The 19,136-nt window shown below is 39.1% G+C and overlaps 1 protein-coding gene across 2 annotated transcripts; it reads left to right on the top strand.

Annotated features, from left to right (window-relative positions):
• Positions 1–379: 379 nt before the first annotated feature.
• LOC106870055 (uncharacterized) lies at positions 380–18,137 on the top strand. 2 transcript variants are annotated; one of them, XM_089363221.1, is made up of 2 exons: positions 380–1,195; positions 14,195–18,137. In XM_089363221.1, the coding sequence occupies exon 2, from the start codon at positions 15,454–15,456 to the stop codon at positions 16,447–16,449; it is 996 nt and encodes a 331-aa protein (XP_089219347.1). In that variant the 5' UTR covers positions 380–1,195; positions 14,195–15,453; the 3' UTR covers positions 16,450–18,137. The 2 variants fall into 2 exon arrangements, with proteins under 2 accessions (XP_089219347.1, XP_089219348.1); XM_089363222.1 differs by lacking the exon at positions 380–1,195 and adding an exon at positions 5,901–6,171.
• The last annotated feature ends 999 nt before the right edge of the window (positions 18,138–19,136 follow it).

Genomic DNA, 19,136 nt, shown 5'->3' with positions numbered 1-19,136 from the left:
CTGGACGTTGGGGTAGCTTGCCCTGTGTACGCCTAATAATACGGGAGATCGATGGCATAGCAGATAATTTGCCTCGGAAAAACCTGTCGGTTCGCAATGACATATTTTTTCGATAAGCTTTTATATTACACTTCCATACGTATCCATCTGCCGGCTACGTATCTCCAGATCCTTACCACATGTCCTATGTGAAGAAGGGTTATACATCTTAAGGAAAGCAATAGCATCCATTCTATTTGTTGTTAATCGTTCTCTTGTCTGAGTAATTAAAAGCCGTGTTGTACATGCATTAATTATGAATGTAATTGCAAAATATCAGCTACGAGGATAAGAGAGACTAGATAGTCTAGGCGTAGACAGCAACAACCTGTCATGCTTTATTTTGAGAGAATTTCTCCTGGAAACACCGGAAATGATTGAAGAGTGAAGAATAGAGAGTTCTTATTGCAGGGGAGATGACAACCTAGGGGAATCCAAAAAATCTCCCTCACTAAAGATTTTATTTTTGAAAAAAAGAATTTTTTGGTTGAATTATTTATTTAAGAAAAAAGGTTAATGGTTTAACATTATAAAAAGAAACCAGTTTGAGATAAAGATGAGATAAGTTTAATGCCTTTATTTTACATCACGCATCGAATCACACACACACATACACACACACGCATAGATATACGTGCATGAGTGTGTGTATATAAATATATATATATACATGTCTTAAGTAATACTGTTGTCGTATTGAGAAAATATGTGGAAAAAATAGAAGAAAAGGAGAGGAGAAAACCCCAGAGAGAGACCAAAAACGAGGGTGACAAACAATAACAACCACATCAACGGTGATCATTATATTGATGATGGTGATGGCGGTGGTGGAGGAAGTAATAATAATGAAATAAATAAATAAAAGAGAAAGAGAGAAAGAAAGAATAAATAAATGAATTTGAAAGGAAGCGAGGATCGAACCTGGTTTTCGGCAGCAAAGAAGAGAAAACCCAAGGTGGTTGTTTGAATAATGTCACCCGGTAGGTTTTCCTTTGTGGGTGTGTAAAGTAAATCGAAGTGTGAAAGAAGAAGAAGAAGAAGAAGGGTGAGAAGACAGAAGAAAGAAAGAAAGAAACGGCGACAGACATTCGGCGGCCTTTTTTCTTCTTCTTCCCCCATTTCTCTCTCTGTCTCGGGGAATATGGATTTTCTCAAGGTAAGATCTGAAGGGATTTCTTCGTTTCATAAATATATATCATCCTCCTTCGTATGCGTTAATCCGTCCATTTCTTGTGATTCCTTTTTTTGTTTTATTATCCACTCTGCAAATGGAATTATATTCTGATGCTTTAATTTCAGACAACGTGTACGTGTGTATATGATGTATATTTAGTATGTGTATATATATATATATATATACAAAGAATATAGATACGATCCGTGTGTGTATATATATAATATATATATATATATATACGCGGTAATATTTTTATTATTACTATTTAAATTATATATACATATATGATGTGTATGTATATAAATGATATGTGTATATATAAATATATATATATATATAATGAATATATGTGTGCGTATAAATATATATTTATATATAATGTGTGTATATATGTATATATATACAAGCTTATATATGTATATAAGTATATATATATATATATATATATATATATGTGTGTGTGTGTGTGTGTGTGTGTGTATAATATGTGTATGTGGGTGGAGTGTTTTTGCTTCGTTTTATGGTGTGCAGTGGAGAAGCAGGAGAACAACGAACGGGGGTTCAATCTCTATGGCAAGAAGCTATACAAACATTTCTCTTCCCACTTGCCAGTGTTGTTTAGTTGTGTTCGTGGCCCGGTTGGGAAACGGCTTGGAACATTACTTATTCCAAAACTTACCATCTCAAACACCGAAATTATGTTGATTTTATTTATTTTCCTATTATCGATCAGTAAACAATTATATTGATGACTTATTTGCTCAAATCAGGTCGCCGTTTAGTATCAATAGATCTCTACTAAATGACTCTTTACTTCATGTGTATATATGTGTGTATATAATACACATTAGAATGGCCTTATCTAATTTTTATCTAATATGCATGTATCTGTATATATAATATACATGTATGCGTATATATCTTTATATAATACGTATATATATGTGTATATATGTATATATTTATACGTGTGTATATTATATGATGGTTTTAATTGAGGGTCAAAATGATGGAGGGAAGAGAGATACATAGAGACATTTCACGTTTGATATTTATATATACGCACGCACACACGATGCGTGTATAATTTTATTTATGTCTTATTCTGCAAAACTTTTAGCTTTGATTAAAAACCGTTTCTTTACTCAACTGTTTCTCAACTCAACAAACTAAAACACTTTAAAATACACACATACAAATACATACACATAATTATATATATATATATATATACATATATATATATATGATTATGTGTATGTATGTATGTATAAGACCGGCTCTTGGTGAAAGTGTCTTTCTAGTAGTTTGGTCTCAGTCGTTGATGCCTGTGTCTTGTCACTACTTGGAGGAGGGTGTCTGTTTACATTGCTCTAACGGACACGATCCAAGTTTGAATTCATCATCACCAAACACTGCTTCAAGTCAAACAGAAAAAATATGTCTGTTGTCTTCTACATTCACACAACAACACAAACTACACAAACTTATTCATCAATATACAATAGCCTACATGTAGATATCTCTCTATCCATCTATCTTTGTCTATCTATCTATCTATCTATCTGTCTGTCTCTCTCTCTCTATATATATATAGACTATCTATCCATGAAGATAGGAGTTCTATATGCATGAAATATATATTTCTATATTAGCGGTGCCGCTCATTCACACACCTGTACATGGTAGCTCCTACACGACTCCTAACAAAGCTGTTTAATCTGGGCTTGAAATGGAAGATTAAATTGTTTAAATACACCCTTTTGTGATGCATCTATTCAGTGCCAAACCGCGTAGACCGCCCTATACAAAACTGGGCCTGTCTTAGAGACATATCTATTTTCAGACAGCACTCAACGAACCCTGGAGAGGTGTGTATATATATTTATATATATACATTTCCCCACACACATTTATACATACATACATATATACGTTTATATATTTACTTATACATACATGTGTGTATATACACACATGTATATACATATATACCTATACGTTTATATATTTACCTACATATATTTGCATGTGTATATATATATTATAGGCATATATACATACATAATGGCTAATAGTATTACACTGGTGTAAAATATAATTAAGCAGAAGCAAGTACTCAATATTATCAGACAGAGTGGAATTCTTGCCTGAAGATCGGTAATGAGAGACTCCGAGTACCGAGTGACTCGAGACTTGGCTTTGAATATCTATCTATCTACCTATCCATTTATCTATCTACCTATCTAATTAGATAGATAGAGTTAAGATAGAAGCTAATCCTTTTTATAGGACTGCTGGACTTTATATTCCTATTTACAATGAGAAAGACGTGCCAAGTTCTTTGAAATGACTGATGTGAGCCATCTGTTCCTATTGAAGAAGTCGGCCTTTGTGGCGAAATCTGATAAACAAATGTCGACTTTTATGTTTTGAATTTTCTCCAGATTTCCCTCTCTCAGACGTTGTCTGTCCTGCCGGCATTACAACACCTCCAGAAATAATATCATGTCGGATGTTCTTTCAGTGTCGACTATACACCTTTAACATGCTTACTTTAGAGATGGATGACAAAGCTGAAAGGTTTGAATATTAGGGGCCATGGAACAGTACTGCTACTAGACAGGATGTAGTAGCTAGTTTTGGGTGTTAGGATTCTGGTTTCAAGCCTGATCGGTGTCGATTTTATTCTTTACCTACTTCGTCGCTGAAATAGACAATAATAATAAAGCAAGTTTAGTCTGGCCTTTCATTCATTATTAAGGGAAGACTCTGCATGGTTGCTCGGCCTGTTAGAAATAGCAGCTGAATCTTTTTCAAATCACATTCTACTAAAAATAGGAGACATCTATTTAGGGTTAATATTGTCTAATATAGTGTTAGATACATTACACCTGGAAAAAAAAATCACGAAAGGCTGGATGATCATAGCTTGGGCGTCGTTGGCATCCTCTATCAAGGCTGACCTGGGGCTAAGCAACATCTACAAAAATATTTTTGCTAAAAGAAACGTTTATTGTTTTTCACTTTAGTATTACATGTATACTTTCTATGTGCATATACATACATTCATCTATCTGTCTATCGTGTATATGTATCGCGTATATATATATAATGTGTGTGTAAAAACAACGGAACATTTGAGATAAGTGAACCTTGTGTCAGTTTCTCGTTAGACTATAATTGTGACACAGTTTCGAACCCGTGTTTGAACCGATTTGTCCATGGGTTGTCGAGGGAAGTATAATTCCCGGTCCGTTCCCTTTCCCCTGTAATTCAGGGCAAGTTTCTTGTCCGTTTAAAGCCAGAAATTATTAATGTATATAATAATATAATGCAGCTTAATGGCGCCAATTATTGCCATAGGCGCCAGACAAACCTCGTCGTTGTTTACAAAAGCTGGACCGGCTGGAAGGAAAAAAAAAATAGCTATGAAAATAACCACTAAATAGTTTATTCATATTCTTGACCCCATTTAAAAAAAATTTTCTTTCAAGCATTTCACATTAAAGAATTAAGATAAAAGAGAAGATATGAAATGATAGGGAAATATTTATTTGAAATCTCAGCAACACAATTTCCCCTCCTCTATCCCTCCGTACTTTGTGTCTGGCTTTATCCAGCATTGATCCAATATTCTTACAATGGCTAAGCCACACACACAACTCTCGCTTCGCCGCCAAAATAAATCTGTTTTAATTGAAGCCAACATCCCACATCTCACCCACTTTCTTTCGCCAACCATTAACCGACTCCCCCGTAGTTTTAGTTTCGCCTTCCATGTCGGAAATTGCTCTACTTAAGACCAATAAATGAAATTCTTCATTCATTCGAACTAATCGTCATCTTTATTATAATATTAATACTATCATTTATTGTTTTGTTACGACAGTAGTCCCGAGTCCAGATAATCTCTTACGTCACTGATGCCCTTGAAAAAGAAAAAAAAAGGCATGAACGTTTTCATAGAATCTCGAGTCTTTTATTATTTATTATTATCCTCTCTATACAGCATAGTGCTGCCATACTGGAGCTTCGCCTTTCTGAGTCCAAATCCCGCTGAAGTCAGCTTTGCCCTGCTCCATCCTTCCGCGGTCGATCGAATCAGAAGTGGCTGGCAATGAGCTCGATTCTGTATTTCCAAGAGAAAAAAAAAACAAAAAAAAAAACACGGTACATGTAAATGGAATAATTGTAAAAAGGGGACAGATTAATGCTTTTATTGGCATAATGATTAACGGACTAATTAGCAATGCCAGTACGATGTATGTCTGTGCGTGTGTATGTGTGTTTCCTATTGTTATCTATCGACCGTCCTTTCCTTCTCAACAATCTCAACAACACATACAAGTTGCTACGGCTGTTTTACGACAAGCGACCTTCTATCCCATTTTCGGTAAAACTCTTCAGTTTCAAATTCAAAAAAAAAATCGGTTACAATTGATTTATTTATTTATACCACATCTCAGGACATTTCCCCTTTCACCTGACACTTTTCTTGGGTCCTCTTCATAATAAATATTTAAAATCCTATTAAGGACATATATTTACGTGTGTGTATGTGTTTACACGTGTGTAGTTATATATATATATATATATATATATATATATATATATATATATATATCATATAATATGTATGTATATATAGTGTGGAGGACGCTAAAGCCAGCGTGGTAGAGAGATAGGAGTAATGCTGAGATAAATGTGAGCTTAAATTCTATCTCCTTCATCCAGGACAGGTGCCTTACGAGTATATACATAAAGCTTACTCGTGTTTCTGACTTTATACACACACACATACATACATACATACACACACGCAAACATGAAGTGCTCCGCTCTAGTTTGCTCTAACGTGTGTAAATTGTTTACGCGTGTTTCTGTTGATGATTGTGCAAAATCCATGATCAAAGACCGGGACGGCCGCAATGATATCATCGTCATTCTAGGAGGTAGGTCGGACTACGCTATCTAAAACACCCTTCTTTAAGACGTCAGGGAGTGGTGGTTTGGCTGGTATTTCTAACTGGCTGAATGATGGTGCTTGTGTTTGTTCGTGTGAATGATTGCTTGTGATTGTGTGTACTCCGTTAATCTAATGTGAGTGATCGTTTATTTCCTTAATATGTTTCGTTGGCTGTTTTTGTTTAGTGTTTGTTTACTCTTGTGTCACTGTAACTTGGCAGCGTCACCCGGGAACTATAACTCTTTTGATAGAATCAGTGTATTGATTTTTCCCCCTCATCGACACAACACCACAAATATGTAGAAAAGGCGTATAAAGTGGACTAAAGGCCCCCCCCCCTCTCACAGTGGCTGCAAAAAATACTGGATTACGGTACGATTCGAACTCCATCAAACAGTACAAAATATATTTATTAACTCTGTATACCTGTTAGAAATAACATCCAAAATCTCTTCAGGTCACTCCCTACCAAGGAAAAAAAATGATGAGATATACATAGGATAATGTAGTCCTAGATACACTATGTTTGAACTGACGGAGCAGTTCAGACATAGTGACATCGACGGAGCAGTCATGGCTGGATTATAGGTCTGCTTAATCAGGTTTTTTAACCCGAGGTTCAATAACCACCGTATCTGCTACTTTCCTGTCATGGCTGTCACTCGCAAGCAAGCTTGACCTGGTGACAAGTGTCAGGCTTCCGTTAATTGTTTGAGGACCCATGTAGTCTCTAGCTGACGTAGACCCACTCACCCCTATCCCCTTATTCGGCAGGGGGCATCCAGGATGTTGCAGTTGGATGGAGGAACATCTGAACTAACACTTGTTTACAGCCGAGTAGACTGAGCAGTTCAGAAAGCGAACTCGTGACCTTATCGTTTTGAGCCTAACACTCTAACCACTGGGCCACGAGCCTTCATTGTTCTTGAATGAATAAATGTATATTTACTGCTATTTCCATTGCCCCCTTGTGTCATTTCTAGATGAGTGGCTGGTAGTCATTTATAGCCGAGTAGGCTGAAGCAGTCCAGAAACTAAACCCGCGATCATATGGATTTGAGTGTAACTTGAGCCTTCATTGCTCTTGAATGAATTAGTGTATATTTACTGCTATTTCATTGCCCCTTGTTCTATTATTTCTAGATGGTGTGTGGGGGGGGGGGGGTATTTTCTCTCCTGTTAACAAGGGGTTAAATGGTTGAATATATATCACAAGTTCCTGATTCTGAATCTCTCGTGACTCTGGGTTCAGCTGGGTGAAGTGAAGTTGGCTGGTGGGGTGGCCTCTGTTCTGAAGAGGCAGCGTTTTACTTGTAACTTATACCCACCCCCTCAGTTGTCCAGTGGCACACAGATTGTAGACACACAATAGTTGTAAGTTTAAAGTGATTGATTATTGATCTCTCAATTATAAGTTCAAACATTAGTACTGCAGCCATTGTACTGTGCCTTTGAACAAGGCACATAACTCTGGTCAATTCAGTTTGCTGGACTGACAATACAGGCTACATATATTCTTTTACTCTTTTACTTGTTCCAGTCATTTGACTGTGGCCATACTGGAGCACTGCCTTTAGTCGAGCAATTCGAGCCACAGAGTTTATTCTTTGTAAACCTAGTACTTATTCTATCATTCTCTTTTGCTGAACCGCTAGATTACGGGGACGTAAACACATCAGCATCGGTTGTCAAGTGATGTTGGTGGGGGGGACAAACATATACACACACATACATATATATACATATATACGACGGGCTTCTTCCACTTTCCGTCTACCAAATCCACTCACAAGGCTTTGGTCGGCCTGAGGCTATAGAAAACAAGGTGCCACGCAGTGGGACTGAACCTGGAACCGTGTGGTTGGTAAGCAAGCTATTTACCACACAGCCACTCCTACGCCTATTGTTTATTTTTATTTCTAAATCTTATGTCACTCTTTTTGAATATTGGTGCCATTGGTTTCCAGTGAATCAATCATGTGAACACTGCATTTTTAGTAGCGAAAGCAACAAGGGAGTGTCTGCAACAGAGTACCGAACAAATATCACAAGTGATTTCATGCAGATAGTAATGGTCTTCAGTTTTCTCATTGATGTTTATATCCTTCAGGTGCAGACATGGCTGTGTGGTTAAGAAGCCTGCTTTGCAACCATGTGCTTTCCGGTTCATATTCACACTGTACCAGTACCTTATGCAAGTGTCTTCTTCTACAGCCTCAGGCAGGCTAATTTGGATGTGAAAGTGTGTGTGTGGTTCAAAATTGTACAAAAAACAAGATGAAGGAACAACAGATAAGGCACATTAGTTTGATGTTCAGTTAAAATGGAAGGTTGTGAGGTTTCAAGCCTACACTCATCGACATTATATATATAATGTATATGTGGGCCTGATAAAGTTGGATGGTTTGACAGGAGCTACACCAGGTTCCATTGTCTGTTCTGCTTTTGTTTCTTCAGCTGGATGCCCTTTCCTAATGCCAACCACCTTACAGAGTGTACTGCTTTTCATGTGGCACCAGCACCGGCAGGGTCACCGAGTACCTTGCATGACAAAACCCCCTCAACTGGGAAGGGTGAGAGGAGAGAGTAGTGTTGAAGGGGTGTGGCTTTGTGCCAGTTGAGAGATTTAAGGCGTAGAGGGGACACCTATCGGTGTGTTGCTGTAGAGTAGATTCATGGATACCCCAGATGGAAATCAAAAGAGAATGAGTTGGAGGGTGAGATAAGGAGAGCAATAATGAAAGAGATGATGGCAAAACTGTGTAGTGAGAGAGAGAGAGAGAGATGATAGTGAAGATGTGTCTGGCTGTAAAAGATGTCTCACTCGTATAACTTGTCCAACCCCTTCTAACAATGACAATCATGCAAAGCCAAATGAAACAAATCAAATATGTATCATTTGAAATGTTTTCTTATGAATATTTACTGTAAAGGTTTGGCGTTAGGAAGGGCATCCAGCTGTAGAAACTCTGCCAAATCAGACTGGAGCCTGGTGTTGTCATCCGGTTTCACCAGTCCTCAGTCAAATCGTCCAACCCATGCTAGCATGGAAAGCGGACGTTAAACGATGATGATGAGGATGATGATGATTGTTTTATCTTTAACCCTTTTAACGGACAGATTTCTTTGTCAAATGTTATTTAACTTATTTATTTACTGCTGATGTGGCCGATGACAGTACTGCCTGATTGGCACTTGTGCCAGTGGAACGTTAAAAGCACATCCGAGCGTAGGGTGTAACCAGCCCACTTATGAGTACCCCTCATTCATTGGACAAAGAGCTTTGCTTGCGAACACCTATTGAGGCAAGTGTAAACAAATCAAAATCAGTACTTAGAAAATTACTATTTTTCAATCTCACAACGAGAGATATTCAGCAACAGTACTTTGGAGTAAAGACTGTTTGCCAACATAACATGGCAGTCCCAGTTTAGGACGAATGTTGCTGTAATTTAGCCCCAGGAGACATCGTCTCCAGCTGGCTATATGACACGATCTGTGTCCTTATTCCCTTGTTTGAAAATATAAGGTCACAGATCGTGTCATACAGCCAGCTGGAGACTATGTCTCCTGGGGCTAAATTACAGCAACATTCGTCCTAAACCAGGACTGCCATGTTATGTTGGCAAACAGTCTTTACTCCAAAGTACTGTTTCCATAAAGTCACATCCACTGCTGGCATTTTCTACGGCACTCAACTGCAGGCTCTCACCTTGGAGAAATGCAGTGAAAACCCCTGTTGCTGTGCTTCACATCAGCGCAGCTTTTGGTTGTGTTCGCAAGCAATTTATGCATTATTGATTGTTGTCAACTTGCAAATGTCTTATTGAAATTGCCTGCCTCTGGACCTCATTTGGCTTTCCTCTCTTAGAACTTTAGCTTCCTATCAGATTGCAACATGTGTTGATGGAGCAGGTCTTTCCGTCCCACTTGTTTCTATCAACTCTGGCATAAACCCTGGGCCCAGTTTTGTCCCCTCACTCTCTTCCTTGCTGTTACATCCAACAGCACCCACTCTTAATGCAGGGGACATGACCCTTTGTTCCTCTCATAACCTTCCTCAACAATTCTACAGCAGACACTACAATCCAAATTTGTGCTGATTCCATGAAGAGACATTTTGAAAGTATCCTCCTGGTGGCAAGGAACCAATCAGTTTTGTCCCTTTCAACAACAACACAAACCTAAATACTCCAGAGATTAGGCGTGGCTGTGCGCTAAGAAGTTTGCTTCCCAACCACATGGTTCCAGGTTCAGTCCCACTACTTGACACCTTGGGCAAGTGTCCTCTACTGTAGCCTTGGTCCAACAAAACTCTTGTGAATGGATTTGGGAGATGGAAACTGAAAGAAGCTCATTCTACATATATATGTCTGTGTGTGTGTGTATTATTTTATTATTTTACTCATTTCTGTCCTTTGACTGCAGCCATGCCGGAGCACTGTCCCCAGACGAACAAATCAACCCCAGGACTTATTCCCTGTAAGCCTAGTACTTATTCTATCAGTCTCTTTTGCCAAACTGCTAAGTTTGGGGGACATAAACACACCAGCATTGGTTGTCAAGCAATGGTGGGCAGGGGGACAAACACAAACACAAACATTTATATAACAGGCTTCTTTCAGTTTCCATCTACCAAATCCCCTCACAAGGCTTTGGTTCGCTCGACACTATAGTAGAAGACACTTGCCCAAGGTGCTGCGCAGTGGGACTGAACCTGGAACTATGTGGTTGTTAAGCAAGCTACTTAACACACATCCACTCCTGTACCTACATAGGTGGGGCATGGCTGTGGTAAGAAGTTTGCTTCTCGACCACAAGGTCCCGGGTTCAGTTCCACTGCTTGGCATCTTGGACAAGTGTCTTCTGCTATAGCCTCAGGCTGACCAAAGCCTTGTGAATGGATCTGGTAGATGGAAACCAGATGAAGCCTATTGCGTGTGTGTCTCACTACCACAGCTGGTGTTGGTGTGTTTACATCTGATAGAATAAGTGCTGGGCTGAAAAAGAATAAGTACTGGGGTCAGTTTGTTTGAAAATTCTTCAAAGCCCTTGGTTTTGTGTGGTGAAATGGGTGATTGTCACACATTCGTCTGTACACTGAGTCAGATGAAGTTCAGAATGGGAAGATGCTTGTGCATGTCTGTGTTGGTATCAAAGTAGAGTCTGAAGAATATTGATAAATCTGACTGACCTGAGGAAAGGAAAGTGCAATGTTTCCATCATTTGCCCCTCAATGGAGGATGAAGAAAGATAAAGATGTTGTTGGTCCTGGCTTTATACAATGAATACTGTTCCCAGATTATCTGGGGGATAATCCTGACTGATAGGATTATCCCCCAGATATAACTGACATCCTCCATACACACCACATTTCTCCACTGGTTGAGTTTTTCTCTCTTACCCTTTAGCATTTCAGATTCTTCTGTCAAAACTCAGGCTTATTTATTCACATTGCTTTGGATTTATCCTGCTTTCTCTTGTAATCTTGAGGTTTCGATGATGTGATTGTTTATGCTCAAAACGATATTCTTGGGCAGGTGTGAGAGGACCAGATTTGGCCAGTTTGAATTTAAAGTAAGCAGAATATTTTGGCCAGGTATGGCCAGTTTAAATGCTAAATGGTTATACCTTACATCTGATGCTTTTTTTTTTTTGACACCCAAATTTTTCTCTCAACGGGTAAGAGATAAATCTCCTCCTGAATAGGACGCCAGTCTGTTACAGGTAACATTCCTAACACCTAGATCAGTGGGACCATATGACCCTTGGGGATCCACATAAGGTTTTGTTTTACTCTCACAAAATATTTTAAGAATTTTTTTTTGTACAATTTCTAATAATATTTAATAATAAAACCATAACAGGATTTTTTAAACATCAAATGACTGAGGGTCCAGTAAAGTAAAATAAGAGTGAAAGGGGTACATAGAATAAAAATGGTTGAGAACCACTGAGTTAGATGAACTGAGGCAATGTAGACGATAGGGTTCTGTTGAGAAACATGGGATGAGATTTAAATTTTTCCTTTGGAGAAGACGTTGGGGGATTATGTAAGATTTCTGTGTGCTTTGGTGCTTATTGCTGTTGGCTCAATGAACTATGGATGTGTAGAATGAAGTGTTCTTTCCAGAAATGTGACAGGGATGGTGAGACAGAGAATGAGATGTCTCTCCATTTGCATAAGGTTCTGGGATATTACAGTTAAGATTTCCAGATGAACCAATATACTTCCAACATCCAGGGACATAGGTGGTTGTGTGGTTAAGAAACTTCACAGTCATGTGGTTTGGGGTTGAGTCCCACTGCGCGGCACATTAGACAAATGTCCTTTACTATAGTTCTGGGCCGACCAAAGTCTTGCGAATTTGGTAGATGGAAACTGAAAAAAGGGCTGAGAACCACTGAATTACATTAGTCACATCAATCTGGTGTTTCATCAATCTCCTAAGACATAAAATACAAACAAAAGGGGAGATAACTCGGTTGGACATAAATACTGCGAGGTATTTCTGGTTTTGTTTACCTTTTATTTTTAATGGCTGAATGAGGGGAGAATGGGGCAGTACCTGTGACCCCTTTTTTCAGGGTACCTGTAACTGGTGAGAGGAAAATATCCTCAGATTGGAGACCTAACTTGAATATTTATCAAAAACACACAGGGCCCAGTTAATTTAGGGGTCGAACTGGCTGACACTTTAACCCTTTTGTTACTGATTTCTGTTGAAATCGTTTGTTTGTCGTTATTGAGCTGGTGGTTAGATGGAAGGTTTTAATTTAGATTACTTGAGATCATTTTCGCATCAGAAAGAGCATCCATCCAGCCATAGAAACCATACCAAAACAGACAACTGGAGCCTGGTGCAGCTCTTTGGCTTGCCAGTTCCTGTCAAACCATCCAACCCATGCCAGCATGGAAAACAGACATCAATTGATGATGATGATGGTGATTAACCCTTTTGTTTCCCTATTTTTAAAAATAACTTTGCCGTTATTAAGCTGGTGTTTAGAACATAAATTGACATGAAGTTTTGATGGAAGGTTTTTATTGAGAATCACTTTGAAAGAATAAGTTTGTATCATAGAATGAAGCGCAGTCTTGGCAGGTTGGGATTAAAGGAGTTAGTTCTATCTCACAAATGGCCAATATAAACATACACACACATCCACATGAACCCCACACACATACACACATATGATAGGCTTCTAAAGAGTTTTCATTGACAATTACCTGAAAAACGAACAGTTCAAAAGCTCTGTCGAGGGACCCAGTCCACCAGGCTGGCAAATAGATATCGAGGGCAAAATAGCTTCTCTTCACTATTGACGTAACCTTCATAGTTGTCAGTTGTTCCACTAACTTCTACAGGTTTTGCATTGGTCCAGAAATAGCAGTCAAATCACACTAACCTTCTTGTTGCTATGTTTCTGTTGAAGTACAGTTTAACTTTTGAAAAAATGATTATTATGAACAGAAGCAGTTGATTCCTGCATGAACCCAAGCAAACACAAACCCTTTTGGCTTGCCCTCCCCTTTAGCATTCAGATTCTTCCTTATCCAGGGCTTCATCACTCTTCAAGGGAGAACCTTTCCCTGGACTCCTTCCACCTCTGCTTCTGGCCAGTCGTGGCCATGTAGGCCTCAGGTAGAGGGTGAGGTCATCTCACCATTTTATCTTTGGTCTGCCTCTTGATCTTGTCCATTTGTCTTGGTGTCCATTCCATCACCCTGATTGTCCCTCTGTTGTTCTCCAGACAAGTGATGTGGCCAGACCATTTATAATTTGTTCCCTTTGATGGCCCTTCAAGTGTTTTTTGTCAGGAATATGGTCGGGAAACAGTTAAAAACATTCTTTCTTGTTCCATTTATCTTTGAAGTTTATCCATTTCAGTCTCTTAGAGATAACATTTCTGTTGATATTCAAACTGAAAGAGCTGTGAAAGTAGCAGCTTTTGTGAACACCATATATGGAGTTTATTAAAATGTGTCTTTTTTTTTTTTTTTGCAGATCCCTAGAGACCCCTTCTTACCAATGTGCAATGCCAGGTGAATGAGAATCTTCTCCGTGTTCATTACTTTCTATCTGAGAGGAGTGGAAAAACCAAACCTTTTTTTTTTTTGAGAACCAACCAGACATCAGCTACTCTTCCCTCCAGTGTCAGTGAAGTACCAGTAATATAATTGGGCTACACAGCAAGTTGAAACCAAGACAGTTTTAAAGATTAAAGCATCAAGTGTCGGGGCAGAAGACAAGTCCTGAAGCCCCCAATTTCAAAGCAGGACAAGAACCAGAAGGTTCAACATTGCAACCGGTTTCTCCTGGATGAAGTCCACTCATTCTTCTCGTGTACATCACTTCCAACACCAAACCTCGCCATTGTTCTATATCTCTGTTTCTCGACTGTTTTACTCGAGGTCTTAAGGACATTCTTCACCCACACCCTTTCTGCACTCACCCAGTGAGCAAAAAAAAAACAAAAGGGGACATTCGTTCATCTTTTAGCCACACTCTAAATGCAATCACTCAATGGACACTGCACTCTACTCGATAGACACACTCGGCATCTCAGGACACCTCTCACTCACCTGCTACGTACACTCTCCACTCCACTCTGATCACCTTTCACTCATTGAATATATTTTAATTGCTGTTTTAGTCCCCAACACTGGATGTTTTCTTTAGGGGCCATATCTGAACCCTAAATCAAAATGAACACACTTTCAAGTTAATATCTTCACATTATTCAAAATATTCCGCTCTCGTTTATTTCTCCAAAGGCCCACATCCTTCTATCTTCGCAACAGTCAGCAATATGAGAAGCAGCAGCCTTTAAGAATTCTCTTCATTTCTTCATCACCAAATTTCACCAACAGTGACACTTCCCCATCACTATATATATATATATATACATCAATATATACATATAGTTGTGTATATACTTTTATATACACTTGTTTTCACCGGAAATCAATTTCAGGAGTATATTTTTGCAATAAATTTGTGGAGGTCTTCTTTGAGCCCTGGACTCTGTCACAAGTACAGTCGTTACACTCTCACATACGTTACATGTCCAACACTTGTGACAAAAGAAACTATACACATATCCATACACATAAATATATTTGTGTGTTGATCTTGGTGGAACTGAAGTAAGCTAACTACAACAACAGCTGCCATAACAAGACTATCGTAAACAACAGCAACAGTAACAGAAGTGAAAGAGAAGGTGAGCGAAAGTATTATTGTATGTATCTTGGAGTGGTACGATGCTAATTATGGAGAAACGATTCCACTGCGAGATTTGTGGGAAGAAATTCCTACTGAGTAAAACATTGGAGAAACACCAGAAGACGGCACATGTCAACGACAATGTTGAGAAACTGACAGTGGCGCCGCTGGTCTTGCAGAGGCCAACTTACCAGAATCACCACCATCCTGTGAAAATTCCAAACAGCAGCGTCAGCAATAATAGCAACATGGGAGGTCCTGCAGCGGCCGCTTCTGTTATTAGTGGTGGTGGTGGTGGAGGCGGTGGTGGTGGTGCCAGTGGCATGGCTATGGTTGGTGGCGGTGGTGGTGGTTCTAGTGGTGTTGGTCTCAGTGCTAGTGGTGGTGGTGGTACTGCTAGCAGTGGTGGTGGTGGCAGTGGGTCACTTCCTCCAAATGCGAGAGTTATGGTCAGCATCAGCGGCAACAGAGCAACGCCCCTTGTCATGGTGAACAACACACCGGTCCCAGTGACCGAACCGGCCGACGCCGAGACTGACCAGGATGCAGAAGCCGACGAGGACGGCGACGACGATGGAGACGACGACTCCTCTTCCTCGGCCCCTTCTCCCATGTCTCCTGCACCACAACCGCCTCCACAAGCACCGCTGCCCCCACAGCCTGTCACGGCACCAGCCCCGGCTCGCTCTCGGAACACGACGGCATCGACCGCCGCTCGTTCACGGGCCCGTGCAGCTGCAGCTGCCGCGATCCCAAAGTCCGACAACTCCTCCAAGCCCTACCACTGCGACGTATGCAGCAAGCAGTTTGCTCGCCGCGGCACGCTACGCATCCACAAGAGCACTCACTCCGGAGAGAAACCATTCCACTGTGACATTTGCTCGAAACACTTCGGACAGAAGCATCACCTGAAAACACACAGACGAACTCACACCGGCGAGAAGCCGTTCCAGTGTGTCATCTGCAGCAAGCAGTTTGCTCGCAGTGACACACTGCTCAGGCACAAACGCATGCATAAGACTAGCGACAACTGATGAGAATGGTTCCTACACATCCATAAAAAACACACACAAAACACACGCTAACACACTCTCTCGCTCTACTTTTCTACTTTATGTATGTGTGTATCTATATCCTATGTATGTATATATATATAGATGTGTGCATGTATGCGTGTGTGTATCTGTTACCTTCTATATATATATATATATATGTATTTACATATGTATATGTATGCACACATATACTCACATGCGCATATACATAATTATGCGTATATCTTCACCACACCTCCCATTTCTATATCTCTCCTTTACATGTGTCCTTCACTCAGACAAACACCTCCATCACATCTCCACCCATCCCCGTTGTGCAGGGTTTTTCACACACACACACCCCCATCTCCAACCCCCCAATATCTTTTCCTTCTCCCCACCTCCTTACATAGTTGTTTTTTTTTTTCTTTTTCATTTTCTTATTTTTCAGGCGTTTGAAAAAGGTTTTTTTTTTTTTTTTTACAAAAGACAGGAAAAAAATATACAGAAACCACAAAAAAAAAAAAAGCCAAGCAAAAAAACAAAAACAGTAATAACATCAACAAAAGTCTCCCTTTTTGTCTGATTTTTTTATAAAAAATTGAATTGATAATATGATGAATTTACATACATACCTTTGTGTATATATAAATATATACACACATATACACATACATGTGTGAATTTGTGTGTGTATGTATATATATATATGTATACACACACATTCACACATGTATGTACGTGTGTATAAGTGTATATATGTGTGTGTGTGTGTATTACTGACAAAGATCAAGAAACTGTAATGGTGATGAAACAATTACATGTTACATTGTGTCACATGGTTTACAATACGTCACATGTCACAACATGTTACACACCATGCTACATGGATTTTACTCTGAAAACAAACAAAAGTTGAAACATGAGGAGGCGGAAAATGATGATGATGATGATGATGATAATGATAATGATAAACACCCAGAACATTGATAATTGGGTTTTGTTTTATACCATTTGCCAACCATGAGCAATAATAATAATAATAATAATAATAATAATAACAATAAGGTTAATGTGATGTCAGAATGGTTGGGGGGGGGCACTTATGGACCTTCCTGGCTATTATAAGGTCAAGCCTTACAGCTACCGTAGCCATTGCAAGTAATACTATTATTTCAGCCATTATTTTGGGTCATTAGGCAAGACACTCAACTCTCCTTGCTCTCTCTCTCGGTCTGCCTCTCTGACAAAGCACGGTTCCAATTCCTCCTTCGCAACAACAAGTATCCGGGATGTCGATGTTACAATAAACATATATACAGAAATATTTGCTCCAAAAGTGAAAAATGAATTATTTTTTTTTTTTACTAGAAAAAAAAAAAAAATAATAATGATAATAATAATAATAATAATAATAATAAACACCTCATCTCTATAAAAAAATTTGATTTAAAACAGAAAATGAAATAACATTTATTATTATTGTTATTATTATCTAAAAATGAAATGCTTTTTTTTTCCCCCCAACAATGTTTTAAACTGTAAAATGTGGAGATTTGTTTCTAACGACAAACTAAAGACAATTAATTAAAGACAAAAGAAAAAAAAACAACTATCATCAACAAAAAAGAGAGGGGGGGGTTAATTAAAGTGAAACACAGGAATAACTGTGTTGTATTTTACTTTTCTGTTTTTTTGTTGTGTGTTTATTGTTGTTGTTGTCATTGTATCTCTTTTCTGTTTTGTTTCTTCCCATTCCTGGGATCTTCTAGAAAGAATCTAGCAGGACACACAGACAGACAAGGCGATGGACATTGGCTGAATTGTTAGAGCACCAGACATGGTGGGGGTCGATAAGTTATCAATGATTCCACGAAGGGGTCAATGATGTATGGAGTCTTGCTGACCCCTGAGTTAGAGACAGGAGTCAGATGATAACACTTTTCCTATTGTTTTAATATTTTAGCAGAGTGTGTCATGCAGAGTTATGTGCCTTGCATAGAGGCAGAGAGTCACTGTCATATTTGTTGTTGTTTAACCACAAGCCAACCTTGAGGCAGCAGACCTATGATCAAAAGCCTTCCAGCTGTGGTTATTCCTTTGATGTAGCCCTGTTTTTCTAAAGAGTTACAGCACGAGTGTTGAAGATTTAGCTGCTATTTCTAACAAACCAGGTGACCACATATTTACTCCCTCGTTGGTTCACTACAACGGCTGGGGTGGAGTAAAGTTTGAACTCCTGATCTTCTGGTCAGGAATTCAGCATCCTACCCATACATCTTGCTATGATGCACTATTTAGTAACGAAACAGTAAGAAACAAGAGATAACCATCTGGTATGTTTGCAACACAATGTGGTTTCAATCCCTGACCAAAGCCATTCCACTTTAGCCATATCTGTCCAAAATATTTTACCTGATTTATGTTCAGAAAGGCCAGATCTTGCCTCTCACACCTACCCTACAATGTCAACCAAGAACTAAAGACCCACATCATCAAAAGGTCAAAAGCTACAAGACATTGCATGATTACTTTGAAGATGGTGCCCCAGCATGGCCATGGTTAAATAATGACCAAGATCTAAGAAGACTAGAAACAACATCGTTTGAATGATGGGGGATGCTGATGTGCAACCATCACACAAACACCCACACACACACACACACACACACACATGATGGGTTTCT

Source organism: Octopus bimaculoides, chromosome 14, assembly GCF_046866305.1.
Source record: "Octopus bimaculoides isolate indiv1 chromosome 14, ASM4686630v1, whole genome shotgun sequence".
NCBI lineage: Eukaryota > Metazoa > Mollusca > Cephalopoda > Octopoda > Octopodidae > Octopus > Octopus bimaculoides.
Note: the sequence above shows the minus strand (reverse complement) of the source record. Positions and strands in the feature narration are given on the sequence as shown.

Excerpts from the sequence above, each read along its gene's own strand:
- LOC106870055 (XM_089363221.1), top strand. The coding sequence starts at position 15,454 with ATGCTAATTATGGAGAAACGATTCCACTGCGAGATTTGTGGGAAGAAA.